General features: G+C 45.6%; 3 protein-coding genes across 4 annotated transcripts; all 3 read right to left on the bottom strand.

Moving 5' to 3' along the window:
• Positions 1-284: 284 nt before the first annotated feature.
• LOC101781124 (pentatricopeptide repeat-containing protein At1g52620) lies at positions 285-2,288 on the bottom strand. The gene has a single exon (XM_012846083.1). The coding sequence runs from the start codon at positions 2,286-2,288 to the stop codon at positions 285-287; it is 2,004 nt and encodes a 667-aa protein (XP_012701537.1).
• A 7,544-nt stretch (positions 2,289-9,832) lies between these two features.
• Positions 9,833-11,647, bottom strand: LOC101778285 (uncharacterized protein At4g28440). 2 transcript variants are annotated; one of them, XM_004971400.4, is made up of 3 exons: positions 11,489-11,647; positions 10,942-11,206; positions 9,833-10,266 (listed from the first exon to the last, which is right to left on the bottom strand). In XM_004971400.4, the coding sequence occupies exons 2-3, from the start codon at positions 11,162-11,164 to the stop codon at positions 10,076-10,078; spliced, it is 414 nt and encodes a 137-aa protein (XP_004971457.1). In that variant the 5' UTR covers positions 11,165-11,206; positions 11,489-11,647; the 3' UTR covers positions 9,833-10,075. The 2 variants fall into 2 exon arrangements, with proteins under 2 accessions (XP_004971457.1, XP_004971458.1); XM_004971401.4 differs by lacking the exon at positions 11,489-11,647 and adding an exon at positions 11,312-11,425.
• A 629-nt stretch (positions 11,648-12,276) lies between these two features.
• Positions 12,277-16,184, bottom strand: LOC101777610 (dnaJ protein P58IPK homolog B). Its single transcript, XM_004971398.2, has 9 exons — positions 16,005-16,184; positions 15,472-15,637; positions 14,903-15,104; positions 14,669-14,829; positions 14,495-14,588; positions 14,212-14,424; positions 13,735-13,815; positions 12,879-13,097; positions 12,277-12,673 (listed from the first exon to the last, which is right to left on the bottom strand). Exons 1-9 carry the CDS (start codon positions 16,093-16,095, stop codon positions 12,482-12,484), a joined length of 1,419 nt encoding a protein of 472 aa, XP_004971455.1. The 5' UTR covers positions 16,096-16,184; the 3' UTR covers positions 12,277-12,481.
• Positions 16,185-17,499: the final 1,315 nt, after the last annotated feature.

Genomic DNA, 17,499 nt, shown 5'->3' with positions numbered 1-17,499 from the left:
ATATATTGTCTTGCTAGTTGGTAATACAGCAACCAGTCTTGTAATTCAGTGCTCAAGGAAATTGTCTCTTAGCAATAGAATAGATTGCTATGTTCCTCTCAGTACCCAGTTTCTCGAGTCAAAATTCAAATCACAGCTAGACCTTTTTCCAAAATCAAGGCAAAGCATAGTTCCGTGAGTCAAGAACCAGCAAATCTCTTCTCCAGTTTCTGTATAGACAGAAACTCCTCAGCATATAACTGTATAATCCTAGAGACTTCGCAGCTAACTGTGTCAACGGCATGCTACATCTTGCACCTAAAGATTGTCTCAAATTCATTCTTCTGAAATTCATTAGGAAGGATGCGCCCCCAGTTCCTTGGTTTTCCAACAAAACAGAAGCCATAAGGAAGTGAAAGGAAAGTAATAGGGTCTGACGAGTATCCTTTACTAACCATCTTATCTTTCAAGTCCAGTGCCTTCCCAAACATATTATGCCTACAGAGGCTGAAGATAATAGCATTGTATGCTGAAATCCTTGGGTCCCATCCATCAGAAACCAATCCCTTGAACACATCTAACAGAGCATTCTTGTCATGCAACTTAACACTGTTGCTACAGTTTGAGTTGATGATCCAGGTCACACTGTTTGTGAGCCCATTAACTAAATAATTTGATGTGACATCATTAGGAGAGCAACGGTTAAGCAACATACGTTCAAAGTATGCAGCAGCTTTGCTTACTTTATCTTTCTTGAATAAACTACCAATTAGGATTGTATAGTGTATAACATTAGGAAGGAGACCTTCAGATTGCATATTTTCAAAAACAAATTCTGCAGTGTCTGTATCGCCAATCTTGCAATATCCACTTATTAATGATGAGTATGTAACAACATTTGGTTTGCATCTCCGCTTCATCATATCGCAAAGCAAACTCAGAGCTCCACTTATGTTGCCTTGTTTAGCACAGCCATCAATAAGCGTAGTATATGTAAACTCATCTGGAATGCAGCCAACCTTTTTCATGCTGCTCATGCATAGAATTGCCTCATCCGTCATTCCAAACTGACAATACCCTTTTACCATAGCATTGTAGCCAACAACATCAGGGCAGAATCCCTTTTGTTCCATGAATTCAAATATTTTCTTTGCGTCACTAAGATTCCCACTCCTGATGAAACCATCAATCAACGTGGTATATACATATTTATCAGGCTGGACATTATGCTCAAGCATCTCTGCAAGAAGGTTCTTAGCTGCGGGAAGCATTTGTTTCTTGCATAAACCACTAATCAATACATTATATATGTTGACATCAGGCATCACCTGTCTCTCCATCATCTTATCCCTGACACTCAGGGCCTCAGTTACCTTCCCAGAAACAACAAGGCCATGAACTAGTGCTCCAAACGTGATGACATCAGGAGTATGCCCTCCTTCCATCATTTCCACGAGAAAATCTGATGCAACCGTCACATCTCCTCTGATGCAGAAGGCATGAATCAAAGGAGTGTAGCTATTTTGATTTGGCTCCAACTCTCTCCTAATGGCCTCTCTCAAAAGTTTCTCAGCCTCGTGAGCACGACCTTCTCGGCAAAAAGCTGATATCAAAGTATTAAACGTGACGACATCTGGATCACAACCGCTCGCAAACATTTGCTTCAGAACAACCATTGCCTGCGATGCTGAGTGGCGTTTGCACACAGCATCAATGACAGTTTTGTAAATCTGCACATTGGGGGACAATCCTCTCACCTTCATCTCGCCAAGCAAACCCCCAATCCTCTCCAAATCACCTTTCTGCCCGAGCCAGGTAATGATAACTCCATATGTCACCTCGGTCGGCAAGAATCCCTTCATCTCCATATCACCCAACAGCAACATTCCCCTCCGAATTTCCCCGCGCTGGCAATACCCATCGATCAGTACATTGTAGAACACGGGATGCGGAATGCACCCCGCTCCCCACCTAGCCTCAATCAGCTTCCTCCCTTCCTCCACCCGCCCTTCCAAGCACATCCCTCGCAACATCACGCAGGTGCTGTAGTCATCCGCGCCGCCCTCCTTGGCAAGCATTTCGTCGTACAGCTTCCGGGCGTCCTCCCAGCGCCGGCGCTGCACGAGGAGCCTGAGGAGGCGGTTGCAGTCTGCCGCCCTGGGAAGAGCGCCGTACAGCTCCCTGGCGCGCTGGCACATCTCGGCGGCCTTCCCGTCCATTCCGGCGTCGGCGTAGGCGGCTGCGAGCTCGCCGAGGCAGGCGAGCGTTGGCGCGGCCGCCACGACGCCGTCGCCCGCGCGGGACGACATGGACTGGAGCGTGGCCTCCGCGGCGTCGAAGCGGCCGGCGCGGGCGAGGAAGCGGAGCAGCGCGGAGTGGGCGAGAGGGGTGGCGGCGGGGCCTGGGAGCGAGTCATGGTGGTGGGTCTGGGACCAGGCGAGGAGCGCGAGCGCGAGGTCGGGGTCGGCGAGGGAGGAGACGGCGGCGGCGAGGCGCGCGTCCGAGAGGGGGAGGGGAGGAGCGCGGCGAGGGCGCGTGGCCAGGCCGGGTTAGTGGAGCGGGTGGTGAGGATGTGCTCGAGGGAGGCCGCGAGGGCCGGGGTGATCGGAGGTGAGCTCGGGTTGCGGCGGCGGCGCGGGAGCGGGGTGATACGGGGCAGGAGCCTTCTTGACATCAAATCAAACGATGCGTTGGGCGGCGGCAAGTGCGAAGAACTGGAACAGAGGCGCCAATTTCAAGTCTGTCTCTTTAACCACTCGGACATATCAAGCTTCTAGTCTTCTTTTTGAAATATGCTCCTTTCGTCCCAGAATATATATCATTTTACGATTTATCAAAGTCGATATAACTCAAGTTTTTCGCATCTCGAGAAAAAATGCAAGAAATGTCTGAGCTAAGATTGATCACAGATTGAGCAACATGATTAATTTACCGTGGAGTAGAACAATGTCAACAATCAACGCGGTGAGTTTTCTATTACGAGATGAATAACTAGGACGGCAGATGATTTTTTTCTTCCACTCGAAATAATCTGGGAACCGGAAAAAGCGTACATGGAAACAACAGATTGTCCGAGAACAGAGCCGAGTGCTCTCCCAGTTTAGTATATAGATGAGGGATACTCTTTCCAATTCAGGAGGCGTTTGTTTATTATTATGAGACAATAACTCACCATTTGAGTTAACCATGCTCACACAAGCACGGTGAATGTGCTTGGTGCAGCAAAGGCGAGTAAAACTACAGTACAATCACAACAAACACATGGACATGTGTGGAAACCACGTAGTCTGATTACATGCCAAAATGGTCTAACGGCATGACAGTTGTTTTCTGTAGTAGCCGTACACGTACTTCATGGCTTTAGTTCTTATAACCCAATGGAAATAAGTTTTAATGCTGAAACTGAACATGCGAAATTTAGGAGTGCAGCTCTGACTGAACAAGACAATCCTACATGAATAGGCGCTAGATCCTGAATCTGTCAAGCATATCTTCAATAGTTATGTTTTCCTGAAAAAGGCACAAGGACAAACATAAATAAAATAAGTGAAGAAAAAGCTGGGAGCCAAAGTTGAAGCTTACATCGTCTTCAATGATCAGCCATTCTTTCAGTATTAGTTTGATTGTTTCAGTGGAAATAGCGAGCGAAATCTGCTCAAGCCCGCAAGCAATCACGCCAAAAACGCCACCACTGCAGATAACAGGACCTCCCAAGAAACCCCTTCGGTTGTACAACTTGTAGGAACAACTTCTTTCCCAATATCAGATTGTTGAGATACCAAAGTTTGTCCACTACAAAATAAAAAAGGCATGATGTTGATATAAGTTAGTTGGCAACAAAGTGTAGACTAAAGAGTTAGAAACATACCTAATGGCACCAGGAGACACAGCAGGTATGGTGGTGAGAATTAAGTCATCTGATCCACAAAACACATAATCGGGGTTGCTGTAACCTACGGCAATGGCACACGTCCCAACTGGTAAGTCATCTCAAGCAACAAACTAACTGCACTTTCTTAGCCAATCCAGTCACTTTAATTATAGTCAAGTTGACAAATGAATGTTTTTTTAAGTGACCTTATCCCATACTTCTCCTCACCTATTCCCCTAAAAAATATCTTCCTTCTCCTCACCTATTCCCTAAAAAATATCTTCCTTCTCCTCAACCATTCCCCTAAAAAATATCTTCCTTTTTTATATCAAAGCCAAGGCTTTTGGATCCATGAAGCACATTCTCGCAAGTGAAAACAAGAACTTTGCCACCTCTTGATTTGATGATAAAATCGAAACCATACCTATCAAGTACAGTACCATCAGTTCATTTTTTCTCAACGAAAACTGTCACAACACTCTTTCTTGCACCCATTGCTTTCGCTAGAGTGGCAGGATCAGGATATGTATCCATTGTTAATGAACTGCAAAGGGAAAATAGTGATGATAAATGTGCGTTGACATTTATTTTTAGTTAACCTATAAAAAAACTCAAACTCAAATGACACTCAAACAACAGAAAAATAGTCGTATGGAGATGCGCATATATATGAAACTTCAGCTCCTGCACTTTCTTAGGAAATCTAGACACTTTAATTATAGCGAGGTCGACAAATAAATGCTTTTTTGTTAAGTGACTTTGTGCTTGCCAAAGTATCCCAGACTTCTCCTCACCCACTCTCCTAACAAATATCTTGTCCTTTTTCATATCAAAGCCAAGGATTTTGGATCCACGAAGCACATGCTCGCAAGTGAAAACAAGAGCTTTGCCACCTCTTGATTTGATGATAAAACCGGAGCCATACTCATCAAGTACAGTACCTCATTTTTTCTCAACGAAGACTGTCACAACACTCTTTCTTGCACCCATTACTTTCGCTAGAGTGGCTGGATCAGGATTTGTATCCATTGTTAATGAACTGCAAAGGGAAAATAGTGATCTTAAATGTGCGTTGATATTTGTTTTTAGAAAATTTATAATGTGTTAACCTATAAAAAAAATCCAAACGACAGTCAAACAACAGAAAAACAGTCGTATGGAGATGCGCATATATATAAGAAACTTCAGCTCCTGCACTTTCCTAGGCAATCAAGTCACTTTAATTATAGCCAGGGTCGACAAATGAATGCTTTTTTGTTAAGTGACCTTGTGCTTGCCAAGGTATCCCAGACTTCTGCTCACCTATTCCCCTAATAAATATCTTGTCCTTTTTTCATATCAAAGCCAAGGCTTTTGGATCCACGAAGCACATGCTCGCAAGTGAAAACAAGAGCTTTGCCACCTCTTGATTTGACGATAAAACTGGAGCCATACCCATCAAGTACAGTAGCATCAGTTCATTTTTTTCTCAACGAAGACTGTCACAACACTCTTTCTTGCACCCATTGCTTTCGCTATAGTGGCTGGATCAGGATTTGTATCCATTGTTAATGAACTGCAAAGGGAAAATAGTGATGGTAAATGTGCGTTGACATTTGTTTTCAGAAAATTTATAATGTGTTAACATATAAAAAAGCTCTAACCACAGTCAAACAAATGTATGAAGATGCGCATATGTATAAGCAACTTTAGCTCCTGCACTTTCTTAGGCAATCCAGTCACTTTAATTATAGCCAGGTCGACAAATGAATATTTTTTTGTTAAGTGACCTTGTGCTTGCCAAGATATCCCAGGCTTCTCCTCACGAAAATAAAAAGATTTCGACTTTCGACGGTAACATCATTCTCCTAACAAATATCTTATCCTTTTTCATATCAAAGCCAAGGTTTTTGGATCCACGAAACACATGCTCGCAAGTGAAAACAAGTGAAAACAAGAGCTTTGCCACCTCTTGATTTGACGATAAAACGGGAGCCACCATCCTATTTCAGGAAGATATCTGAATATGGCCCATCCGGTTGTCCGTGTAACCGTATTCGGGCTCCCGTGACCTATAGCACACGTTTTCTTGGCTGAAAATGGATTTGGAGGCCATTTTCACGGCTTCCGACCGTCCCCCACGTTTTCGACCCTGGTTGCCGGTGTGGCCATTTTCGGGCTCCCGTGACCAATAGCACACGTTTTGATTGCCGAAAAGGTGTCTGGAGGCCATTTTCATAACTTCGGACCATCCTCACGTTTTCGACCCCAGTTGCCGATGTGGCCATTTTTGGGCTCCCGTGACCTATAGCACACGTTTTCATGGCTGAAAACGGGTCCGGAGGCCATTTTCACAGCTTCGGATCATCCCCACGTTTTCGACCCCGGTTGCCAGTATGACCATTTTCGGACTTCTGGTTCCTATAGCACACGCACATGTTTTCATAGCTGAAAACTCGTTCGGAGGCCATTTTCCTTCGATGTAGCACACTTGGAAGGAAAGGAACAGGAGTATCTTTGATCAAAAGAAATAATCGTTTATGCAAGTTGCCTCCTCGACGATCAATGAAACCAGATTGTGTCAACAACCAAGGACCGCCCATGTGACTGATGTTGTGTAGCTGCCTGTTCCCAAGCTTGCTCTGTTTTGCACCTAGTCGCGTATTTAGTTGTTTTATATTGCTTTTTCTAGTGCATGCAAACTTAGGATGTGAACTTATTTCCTTCTTCTTAATGAATGGCAGCGTTTTTTTAAAAAAAAAATGTTAGATTCCTCGTCACATGTTCCATGGTTTAGCACTTGACCACATAAGGGGCGGTGCTACATTGGAAATCTTTAAAAGCAATTAACTTCGTAATATTCTCCTGTGCTAACCATATGCATATGACACTTGTTTAATTTGCTGCCTACTATTTTCAGGCTCAAACCTGACAGAAAAGTATAAAACTGAAATAAGAAATAAAGTAAGCATATGCATGGGCCCCGTGGGAAACGTAGTGCAGCGGGAGGGGCTGCAGCTCAGCGAAGCAGGACGCGTCAAAATTGTTAGCAGTTGATGTATTAGCGCAGCTACAGGCGCATGCATGGGTACTTACAGGCGAATGCAACGTGCGATCGTCACGTGATCTCCGGAGGCTATACGTGCTAGGATATTTTTCCATGTTTAGTTAGTTGCAATAACGGCTTGTGATCCTAGCTTTACTACCTGTACGCCTCACTGTATAGATTTGTGCCGTGCTCGGCAGCAATCAATGCACTACGTGAGTTATCTGCTTTCATGGTATCAAGGACCCGTTTTCGCTACTGACAATCCGCACCATCCTTGTACTTTCCCCTTGTGTCTGAAATCTAACACTTTTAACACTCTCTTTCACCTTTTCTGTTATATCGCTACTCAGTTTGGCACCACCATCAAGGACATTCAGTGTGACAACAATCAGGAGTTGTCAAACTCCTCCACCCGCATCTTTCTTCTCACTCATTGCGCCACCATCCGCATATCGTGCCCCAAACCTCTTCACAAAACGGTCGAGCCGAAAGCATCATTCACTCCACTAACAATATCGTGCGCTCTCATGTTTCAGGCCCTAGCATACCAGCGCCATATTGGGTAGAAGCACTTCACACTGCGACATATATTCTCAACCGCCATCCAACTCAACATCCAAATAACACACTTTGCGTACGTTAAGTTCACCCTTCTTACGACCACCTCCGTGTCTTCAGTTGTAAGTACTATCCCAATCTCCCCCCTTCCTGCTCTTGGAGGCGTTGCAACCAACAAGAATCGATGCAGGCTCAACAACGGGAATGGGGGCGGCTATGAAAGCGGGGTCAACCCCGTGTAACGGCGCCCGTCCTGGAAGCCTTCCTGGAATATAATGCCCTCAGCGGGACGTTCGCGCGCGGTCTGGCCAGTCCAGTACGGCCCGTGCAGTAACCCTCCACTCGTGCCTCTGCCTCCACATCCCCAGGCGCTAGCGCAAGCCACACCGGCGCACTGCAGCAGATGCTTCCGGGGCCAGCCGGCACTACTCCACCATACTACGGCAGCAAGTTCCACTCCTTGCCGCAGTAGTGGATATGGGACCAGCCGAAGCTCATAGGTGTTGACCATGGCTTGCACGCATCTGGCGGCATGCAGAATGATGGACTTGCAGGATTGGTGGGAATGGTATAAGGTCACGACCGCGCTCAAGGATGCCTTTGGATGTGGACTTCGCCAAGCTTCGTTGTCACGCTATGATAGATCGACGTTGTTTTCCTTGCTGGTGGATTGATCCATGTGGATTCAATCTCGTAGTTTGTAATAGGTTATTATCTAAATGTACTTCGAATTTGTAATAAATGATTTGTAACGCTTTGCATGGAAATGAAATCAGCTGAAATAGAGATTGTACGTGATAGCTTTTATTCCTGGGACTATCACATCTGTGCAGGGATTGAGATTTCTATCTTGGAAATCTCGGTTCGTTTCAGCTAACCTTGCCATGGCCGCTGGGGCGCACGTGCCGTGGTGCCTCATGGTCTTCCCTGGCCGAGCCAAGGGAACCCAGTTCTCTGAGGGTGAGAAGCTCGTTTTTTTGTTTTAAAAAAAAAATCCTAGAAGCTCGTTCTAACAAAGGAAAGACAGGAGGACGTGACGCGCGCACACATCATCACAGGATTTGTCCTCCAAAAGATTTGGTCGTCACAAGATTAAGGACAGATTAGGTACAGCAGTAGTGCAAGAAGCTTCCCTGGTGATTAGCAATGTCAAGTTTTGTTGCAGCAGTTGCAGAGACAGGGAGCAGCGGCCGTGATGAAGCCCATGTCTAGGTGCAGAGAAGAACAGGCTCGATGTGCAGAAATAGAGAAAGAAGAAGGCCTTGCCATGATGCCCGTCAGATGCATATAAGAATGTACTAGGTACTGCAGGTTGGCCTGATTACCAAAGCAAAGAAAGAAGAAAGAGAAGGCATAAGTGGTACAGGCTTGCAGAGGTGAAGGCAAGAAGCAAGAACTATGGAGTTGTTATAGTAATACAATACCCATCAGCCTGACGAGTAGTTTGATGAGAAGGTGAACTATTGATTGGACAGCCCTTCCCAATGAGTGGTTGTACGTGATGCTTCCCTGTTAGTTTAGTTAATGGAATAGTCACCCACAAGATGGGGAATATTTGTGATGAAGAGCATGGTGCCAATGTTCAGATATGAGAGGCAGAGGCAAGCAGCAGAACAATGGTGCAGCCATGCATGTACCAGATGTCCAGATAGTAGATACAAATCGCATCAGTAAATATTTCAGCAGTAAAGAGGTAAATAACATAAAACTCTATTTTCTTCCTTAATGAAGGGCAGAGCTCCTGCCATTTTGGTTAAAAAAAAAAGAGGCAAATAACATGGTGCCGGTGGTGAGCAATGGCCGGTAGCATCAGTTTTGTGAGGCAAGGAGAAGCAGCCCTTCCGGTAGCATCAGTTTAGTTCAGTGGAGGCAATGTTGGTGTGCATATAGGAGCCGGCAAGATATGCAGCCCTTTCCCATGAGAGGCTGCAAGGCTGGCCGATCAGAATAGTTGAGAGCAGCAACAAGTTACACAATCAAGAGATCAGAATATTCGGCATGAAGGCTTGGCCTGGACAGAGAGATTACGAGCCTAGCTGTGTGGCAGGTACGTGAGGGTCAAGGGGCACCACCGTTAATCCTCGACTCCAACCCAGATTGCTTGTATTCCCTTCCCTTGTGGAACATCTGCAATTGGCGTGCTTTGGTTTCGCTGTTGCTTAATTACGTGTATAGCCCATTTGCGCATCCTATTCAGATCACCCGATACCTATAGCACCAAGCTCCATTCAACCAACAGCCGCGGCTGCAGCAATGTACTAGAGTTCATTCACCAATCACCACACAAGCAACTCAAACGCAGATTGTATGGCGCTTCGTAACAAACTCTACACGGGAACCACGAGTCATGTTGCAGCGAGGCAAGGCAAAGCAAAACAAAAACCATCAGGGCAATAGGCAACCCAACGACGTCAGCAAATAGGCAACAAGGCATTATAACAGGTCCAACCGTGATGGGCTACATCACACTGCAATCTATCTCAGAGATGTGGACCAGTTGACTTTGATAACTAAACATCACTAGTCAACCTCCAACGCATAGGAGGATAACATCAACCATGATTTGTTTATTTTTTTTTAGTGGCAACGAACAGGTTCAGCAACATAACATGACATGCCACCTCCTACACAAAAGGTTTTCACTCCACCACGGTCACTAGCTCAAACTCAATCAAGGACATGTTGTTGTCCTCCTTCGCTGTGAACTCAGCCGGGCTTTCAGCAGCCTTCACGATTCCCCACTTGTCCACTGCGAGCCGCATCGAACCCTTGAACATGTCAATCTTTGCATTCCTCAGTTCAACAGTTGTTCCAGGCTTCATTACATCCACTGCAAACACCAACAAAAAAAAAGTATTTATTGCTCTTATAGCTTTACTCGGATGGAGGCAAATTAGGCCCGATCCTGTAGATTAGGCGCTGATTGTAGCCAGGATACAGGGCAAGTAGCATGATGTTGCAAACAGATTACAGCTATCAGCAACCCTCATGAAAAAAGCATGAAAATTTTCATTATTTTATTTTAGGGAAAAGGGTGGCCTGTAATTTGCCAAGCCAAAAAAATACCAATTTCAGCCATCAATTCTACATTTACCTTCCAATATGCAACGCAATGCACACAAGGAACCATACTCGAACTTTGATAAACTGAATGCTTAGGTAAAGAACGAATGATGAAGGTGTTACGAAAATGACCCGGTCAGTTATTTGGATTTGGCAAGTACACTTAAATCATGTAGACGTATGTACATATTGATATTGATGATTGGAGGAGAAAACGAAGCTGTAGGCGCTGAATGATTAGCAATAAATAACATGACATCTATCTAGCATTTTCAAACAGAGATATGCAGGATTCCGATACATAATGTGTTACATTCAGGCCAAAGATCCAGCAAGTTTAAGCAGAGTAAAGACATTTGAAAGATCCCTCCAGACTTCTAATCTAGTGACGTGGGGGGAAAAAAACGAGATACGACAGAGATGAGTGAGGCAGGAGGAGAACCTTGGTCGTTTCTTGCAGTGAAGACGATGATGCCGGTTTCATCGCCGACCAAGCACTCAGCAATCCTCATCTGCCTGCCCTGGGGCCCTCCCTCGCGGCCCCTCTGGACGACCATCTTGGAGTCGACGACCTTGACGATGAGGTTGTGGCCGTGGGTCCCCGGGCGCAGCTGGTCAACCTTGGTGAAGGTTGGCTGCCTACGAGCGCCAGAGTCTGCCGCCATTGTCTCGGTTGCAACACTTTCTTTCCTCTTTCCCCCCTTCTCCTGGTGAATGAGCAAAGCAACCATCCCTAGTTATTAGTTAGATGTAATTAAAAGAAAAGATGCATATGGATGGTTGATTTGATCCACATCAGTCTCCCTGCTTGCCTTGCCTTGCCGGCCTAGTATATGAATCTCAGCACAGAAGAGGCAGAGGGAACCACCAACAAATCCAATCCACAACCAAGTAGGAATAATCAAACTAGGGCCATCCGGAGAGGGATCAACCCCACCTAGGTCCAGAAACGATGATTGATCTATCTAAGAAGGGAGGAGGGACCGTACCTGGATCTGGATCTGGGCGGAGACGGACGGGGACGGAGGAGGGGCAAGGCAGAGCAGCAGAGGTGGAAAAGGAACGGAGGGCTGCTGGCTCCAGGCGTTGTGTTTGTCTACGACTGCCTGCCCCTCTCTGGCTCTCTCTCTCTCTCTCCTTCGACGGTGTGTTTTGCCTGCGGCCCAGTTCGGCCCAACAGAACGTATCAAAAGTATTTTTTGAGTTGCCTTGGGCCCACATGTAAGCCATAAGAAACGATTTAAGTTGCCACGTGTTTCGAATTTCGTGTGGTCCCTTATTTGTCAACTACTCCCTCCATCCCAAATATAGATCCTCTATAGATTCATAGACTTTGTTATACACTTAGATATACCAACAGTGGATCCAGCTAATGGACATGGTGATTAGCTAGGTGTACAGATGTACACCCAATAATTTTGAAAAAAAATTGCATAGACATATATACTTTGATATTTAGGTCACGTTGTGTATATTTGAGCTCAAAACAAAAGAAATAGCTTCCTCCAAAGTGTTCTAAGCTCCTTCTCAGTAGGATCTTACCCTCCGTGTTGAGCTGGACTACTTGAGTACTTGGTGTCGACCTGAGGAATGCAAGCATGCACACATAGCTGAATTTTTTTAAAATTCTGTGGTGTCTCACTCCATGTATTATGGTTTATAAACTTATCGATCTTAAAATTTGAGTGTCAATGGTAGGAGGAAAAGAGTACTCTCACTCCGAAGGGATGTGATGCTCATGCCTCACCATCCTCGATCATCGACAAGACATCTCACAAAGAAAAAATATGTGGTACTTTATTTCCATTTTCCCATTCAGCGGATGTATGGGAAAAATTGTAGCTGCCCTCAAAACATTTTGTGTACAATGATAAGAACAGTCTCTGCCTTCCTAACAATAGTTATCAGCTACCACTAAGAGTTCCTATAACAACCCCACTGTGGCAAAACAATATGACTGTCATCGTGCCTAACACAGCTTATCAAAAGTTGAACTGAAAGCCTCCACCTCCAGGGAAGCCGCCGCCGGGGAACCCACCGTCGAAATGAAACGTGTACTGCTGGCCGCCTCCCCCAAAAGGATTGAAGCCACCGCCGCCGCCGCCTCCCATATTCATCTCGTCGATATCCTCTCCACGGTCATACCTTACACGTTTGTCTTCATCACCAAGCACCTGAAGATGCAGAGTGAGCATGTGTGCAACATGTTAAAAGCATAACTCATTCAATTGAAACATTCGGAGAGCACCGTTGCCAAGAGATGCACTTCAACCCAGCACCATGCATGCAAGAACTGGGGTTCTAATGAAGTTTGGAGTGGTGTTCTGTTTTCCTAAAGAGGGAAGAATTCTGCAGTGCATTCTCTTTCTTTCATCATACCTCATAAGCAGCGGCAATTTCTCGAAACATGTTTTCTGCTTCCTCCCGGTTATCAACGTTTTTATCTGGATGCCACTGCAATGCCAGCTTTTTGTAGGCACGTTTTATCTCTGCAGCTGATGCTGTCTTCGAAATACCAAGGATTTTGTACCAGTCTTTTCTTTTGCTCAACTTAAGCTGCTTTTCAGCTCTCATAAGTGCTTCGCGGATGCCCATATCCTGGTTGTCAAAGATATTAAGTCATCATGATAGCAGAGAGCCAAAAATAAACTTATCAAGTTCACAAACAGAGAAGGAAAACTCAATTTCACCACTTGAAAAGTACTCCCTCTGGTTCAAAATACATGTCGTTTTAGGTTTCCTTCCGGTCAAACTTTTTTAACTTTGACCATCAATACATAAAAGTTTATAGATTGACAATGTTAGATAGATGTTACCAGATTCACCACGAAAAGCACTTTAATTAAATATATTTAATTATCTTTCTTTGAAATGGCACATTTCCATAGAAATTAGTGATAGCTTGCAGGCCTTGTTGATGTCCAAAACTACACATATTTTACATAATATTTCTGTCCTGACAAAACTACAGCATCAACCTTACGTTACACTAGCGTATGCCTTTTCATTCTACTGCAGCATCCACAGAAACTGGACACAAAAACAGCTTGCATAGCAACGGCTAGATTCCATATCAGTGCAAATTTCTAGCAGGAGGGAAGGGTGGGTGGGTCTATGATTGTTGTTTCGGGGGTGGCAGTGTCAGCATCAGGGAAAGCCAGATGGATAAAATGCTAGAACTGTTGCTCATATACACCATCCAAATTCAGCACTTTCAGATCAAATATAATTTTACCTGTGGAGATTTCTGGGCGGCCTCTTTTAGATCTTGAACCGCTCCTTCCCAATCTTCTGAGAGAAGTTTAGCTTCACCTCTCTGCGGCAAGAAGAATGAAAAATGACACCAAATATCCCAAGAAACAGATAGGAGTATTTTGCCCAAACCTTGTGCAAACAAACAATTCAATTCTTATGAAATTACTGAAAAAAAATATATTACAATATTCATGTTCAAGCCATGCACTCAAAACATACTACCAGTGCATATTAAACTGACGATCTTAGACAAGCGGAACAATTGCAATATTATTATAAGTGCCAGTAGCTGGTTCATAGCATTGATTCCAGTCTTAATGGTGGGGTACCTAAACAAAATGAAATCCTAGTTTTTTAGAAACCAGAGTCAAAGTTGTACGATAAGGTCTTAGAAATGCTGGATTTGCATTCTGAATTTACATTGATGTTCTATGTGATTCCAGGCAGGCAATGTTACCTGTGTAAGTGCATCAACAAGATCGCTGTCTATGTTGAGTGCTTCAGTACAACTGCTGATGGCCTCCTTACCTCTCCCAAGTTTAACCAGAGTTTTACATAACCCAAGATAAAGATGTACATTATAAGCAGTATGGTCAGGATCCATTGCTAGAGCTGCCTTGTAGTCCTCAGCAGACACACGTAGCTTACCCCTGGCAGCATTATCTTCAGCCTGCACATTTGATTTAACTGTTACGACATCATACATTCCAAATTGATCCATAAGAAGAAATGACACTTACACTCTTAGTCTTCTTCAAAAGATTTTTCAACCCGAAATATGCTTTCTTCAAATCTGAATGCTCTGGATCAAGACGAAGCCCTTTCTGGTAGTGCCTAAACAAAATGGTATTATTGAATACTGTCTAGAGAGCATTGGGTGTGTATAAGCACATGCACACGCTTTTCCAAATTACCTAGAGGCCACATCATGATCAGCAAGGTAATAGTAGGCGCGACCACGTAGTAGCAGCGCATCCAAGTTGTCTTCATCTTCCTTTAGGATAAATCCAGTCTCTGAAATAACACTTGAGTAATCTTTCAGTGCTAGCAACGCTTTAGCCTTGAGAAGCTTTGCCTGCAAATTCAATCCTTAGTACTACAGCTTAAGGAGACAGGATTATAAGGAATTTGCTTGTCCATAACCACACCTTTAAGCAACCTGGAGAAAAGACGAGCACAATTTTGTTGATGTATTCCAGGACTTTTGAAAAGTCTCCGGAATCAAACTGACCATAAGCAGACTGTAATGAATTTTGAGCCTGCAGAAGCTGAGATAATTCCTTTTCCACTGAAGCAGTCGCAGGATTTAGCTCCAGGTATTTGTTATAGTCGCTCTCAGCTTCCTTGTATCTGGACTTCAAAAAACATATGTTTGCATATAAGACGAGCAAGGAATAAGGAACAGCAAAACAAGATGTCATGTGCAAAATGACAAGTGGTAGACGTTCTCTTGCCATTTCCTTATAAGGGACTCCCCTTTCAGATTTGGAGGCAGAGATGGACACTAGGATTAGAATCTCCATATTTAATAGGTGTGAAGTCCCTTTTTTCTTGCTTGTGAGGCCAAAACAAAATGAAAACCAGCTACTTGCAAGTTTGAAGACAAAAGAGGTTGAAAGTATACAGGTCACTACTCTAGCCATTAGCACTGTTTTCAAGTAGGACTGTGGCACAAAAAAAACAATGAGTTGCAAATAAGTCCAGAAGCAAAATTCACCTGCACTTATGACGAAGCACAGATGCACGTTGCCTGTAAGCTTCAGAATGATTTGGGTCAACTTCCAGCGCAGCATTTAGCAGGCCAAGCGCCCCATCATATTTCCTCAGGTTCATCATCTCCGAGGCTCGTGCGAACAGAGTTGCAGGGTCTTTTTCTTGACCTTCTGAAATTACAGAAAAAGGAGTCGATATTTGAGAGACCGAAAATGGCTGGCCTAACTGTATCCAAGAAAGAGCAAGATGAAATCCGCAAATGCGTAGCATGCCATCAGATGCTGCTCAAACGTACTATCATGTGGGTGACAGACCAAGATGCAGCTGAAGATTTAGTGAGAGCTATAAACATATACAGGGTCTCGCTCGCTCCGAGATCCAACCGACCAGCCAATCAAATCAGTGTAAAGAGGGGAAGGCTTCCCCTTGCGGGATGGTCGGAGATCCAATCCGACTCCTACGCAATCCAATCCAGTACAAAGGCGACAAGCACCTGTGGTTAACTTATGATGGTGGGAACTCGGAAGGGATGCGCACCTTGGGCGACGACCAGCGGGGAGTACTGCAGGTGGAGGAGGCAGAGGATGAGGAGCGGAGGCAGCGCCGCCCGCCCCCATGCCCGCACCATGATCTCCGTCTCCAGCTTTGGCGCTCCCTCTGCTTCTCCTTCTCGTCTTCCTCCCCGTTCCGTTCGAGCTCTTGACAAACACAGCGTTGGGACGGAACACGTAGCTCGCCCAATACGGCTGCGACGCGTGGAGTCGCTGCCACGGGTGGGCCGGGCCAGCATTCTGAGATGGAATGGGCCCGCCTCTCCTCGCTGCTACTCCCGCTGGCTAAGAGCAAGTATAATAAGGGGCTGTAAGCTGGCTGAATGCTGACGTGGAGGAGAGAGAAGAGGTGAGAGAGGAGAAGCGGGCTATAAGCTTACAGCCGATTTGGACACAGGAACCAAGAAACTTTGTGAGAATGACTTGTGGACCATGTATTAATGGTGAAGAGCTAACCATTGTACGAGTGGGCTAGAAAAAGGCTGGGAGAAACCTTGCAGCCCGCTTGCTAGCTGCGTTATTAAACTTGCTCTAAGATTTGTGCACGCAACACGAACTGTTTTATGTGCTCCTTGTCCCTCCCTCCTCCTCCGCTTGCTTGGGCGCCGTGCTGTTGCCGCGAGCTCCTCGCCGCTGGGGAGGTTAGGGTTTCGAGGGTGGGGGTAGGGGAGGGGTGGGAGCGGCCGGTGGCGACGGCGGGAGGTGGTGGTCGAGGATGACGCTGCTTAGGGTTAGGGTTTCGAGCTTCCAGGGAAGGATGGATGGCGACTCTAGGAGAGGAGAAGGTTGGTAGCTGCTATGGTAGTGGTTCGGCCGGTGGCGGAGGTTTCGAATATACGATGGCGGGGTCAAAGGTCGATAGTGGGTGGTGTGCGGGCGGCGAGCTAGCCACCCGTCAGGGTGGAGGACGAGGGGGCGGGAGGGGGGCTAGCAACGTGCTGAGGAAAAAGAAGCAAGGAAAGGAGGTGGGATGGCTTATGGGCCTGGTGGGCTTTAGCCACCAGCCCTGCTACTCCTGCTCAGCACAACTGAGGGATAAGGGTACCCACCCATCGACTAGAATACTGGTCGACCCTGACAAGTGGCCCCACCCGACCACATCGTATGGCCCAAGGCATGAGATACGTGGAGCACAAATCCGGAGGCCGGGTGAATGGATTCTGTTTGGATATCATGGGATACTTGTTGTAATACAATCACATACCAGCTTGATGTCTTGTCAAGCTGGAACCCCATCGCAAGTCCGGAGTTGATGTCTTGTGTTCTGATGGAATGTATTGTTGGTATGGGCTGTCCGACTTGTTCGACAGATCACACCCTCGCCTTTACGCTCGGGGGCTTCCCCCGTTATGCGTCGACCTCCAGGTCCCAACTTTTCTCCTACCCCTCTCAACGTTATGCGACTAACTCGTGTGGACAGCATCCTAGCATGCGAAACCTAGACAACCTTGCGCTAGCCCCCTCTACAAGCTTGAGATCCG

Source organism: Setaria italica, chromosome V (genome assembly GCF_000263155.2).
Source record: "Setaria italica strain Yugu1 chromosome V, Setaria_italica_v2.0, whole genome shotgun sequence".
Lineage (NCBI taxonomy): Eukaryota > Viridiplantae > Streptophyta > Magnoliopsida > Poales > Poaceae > Setaria > Setaria italica.
The sequence above is the reverse complement of the archived record's forward strand: the minus strand, read 5'-3'. Positions and strand labels throughout refer to the sequence as shown.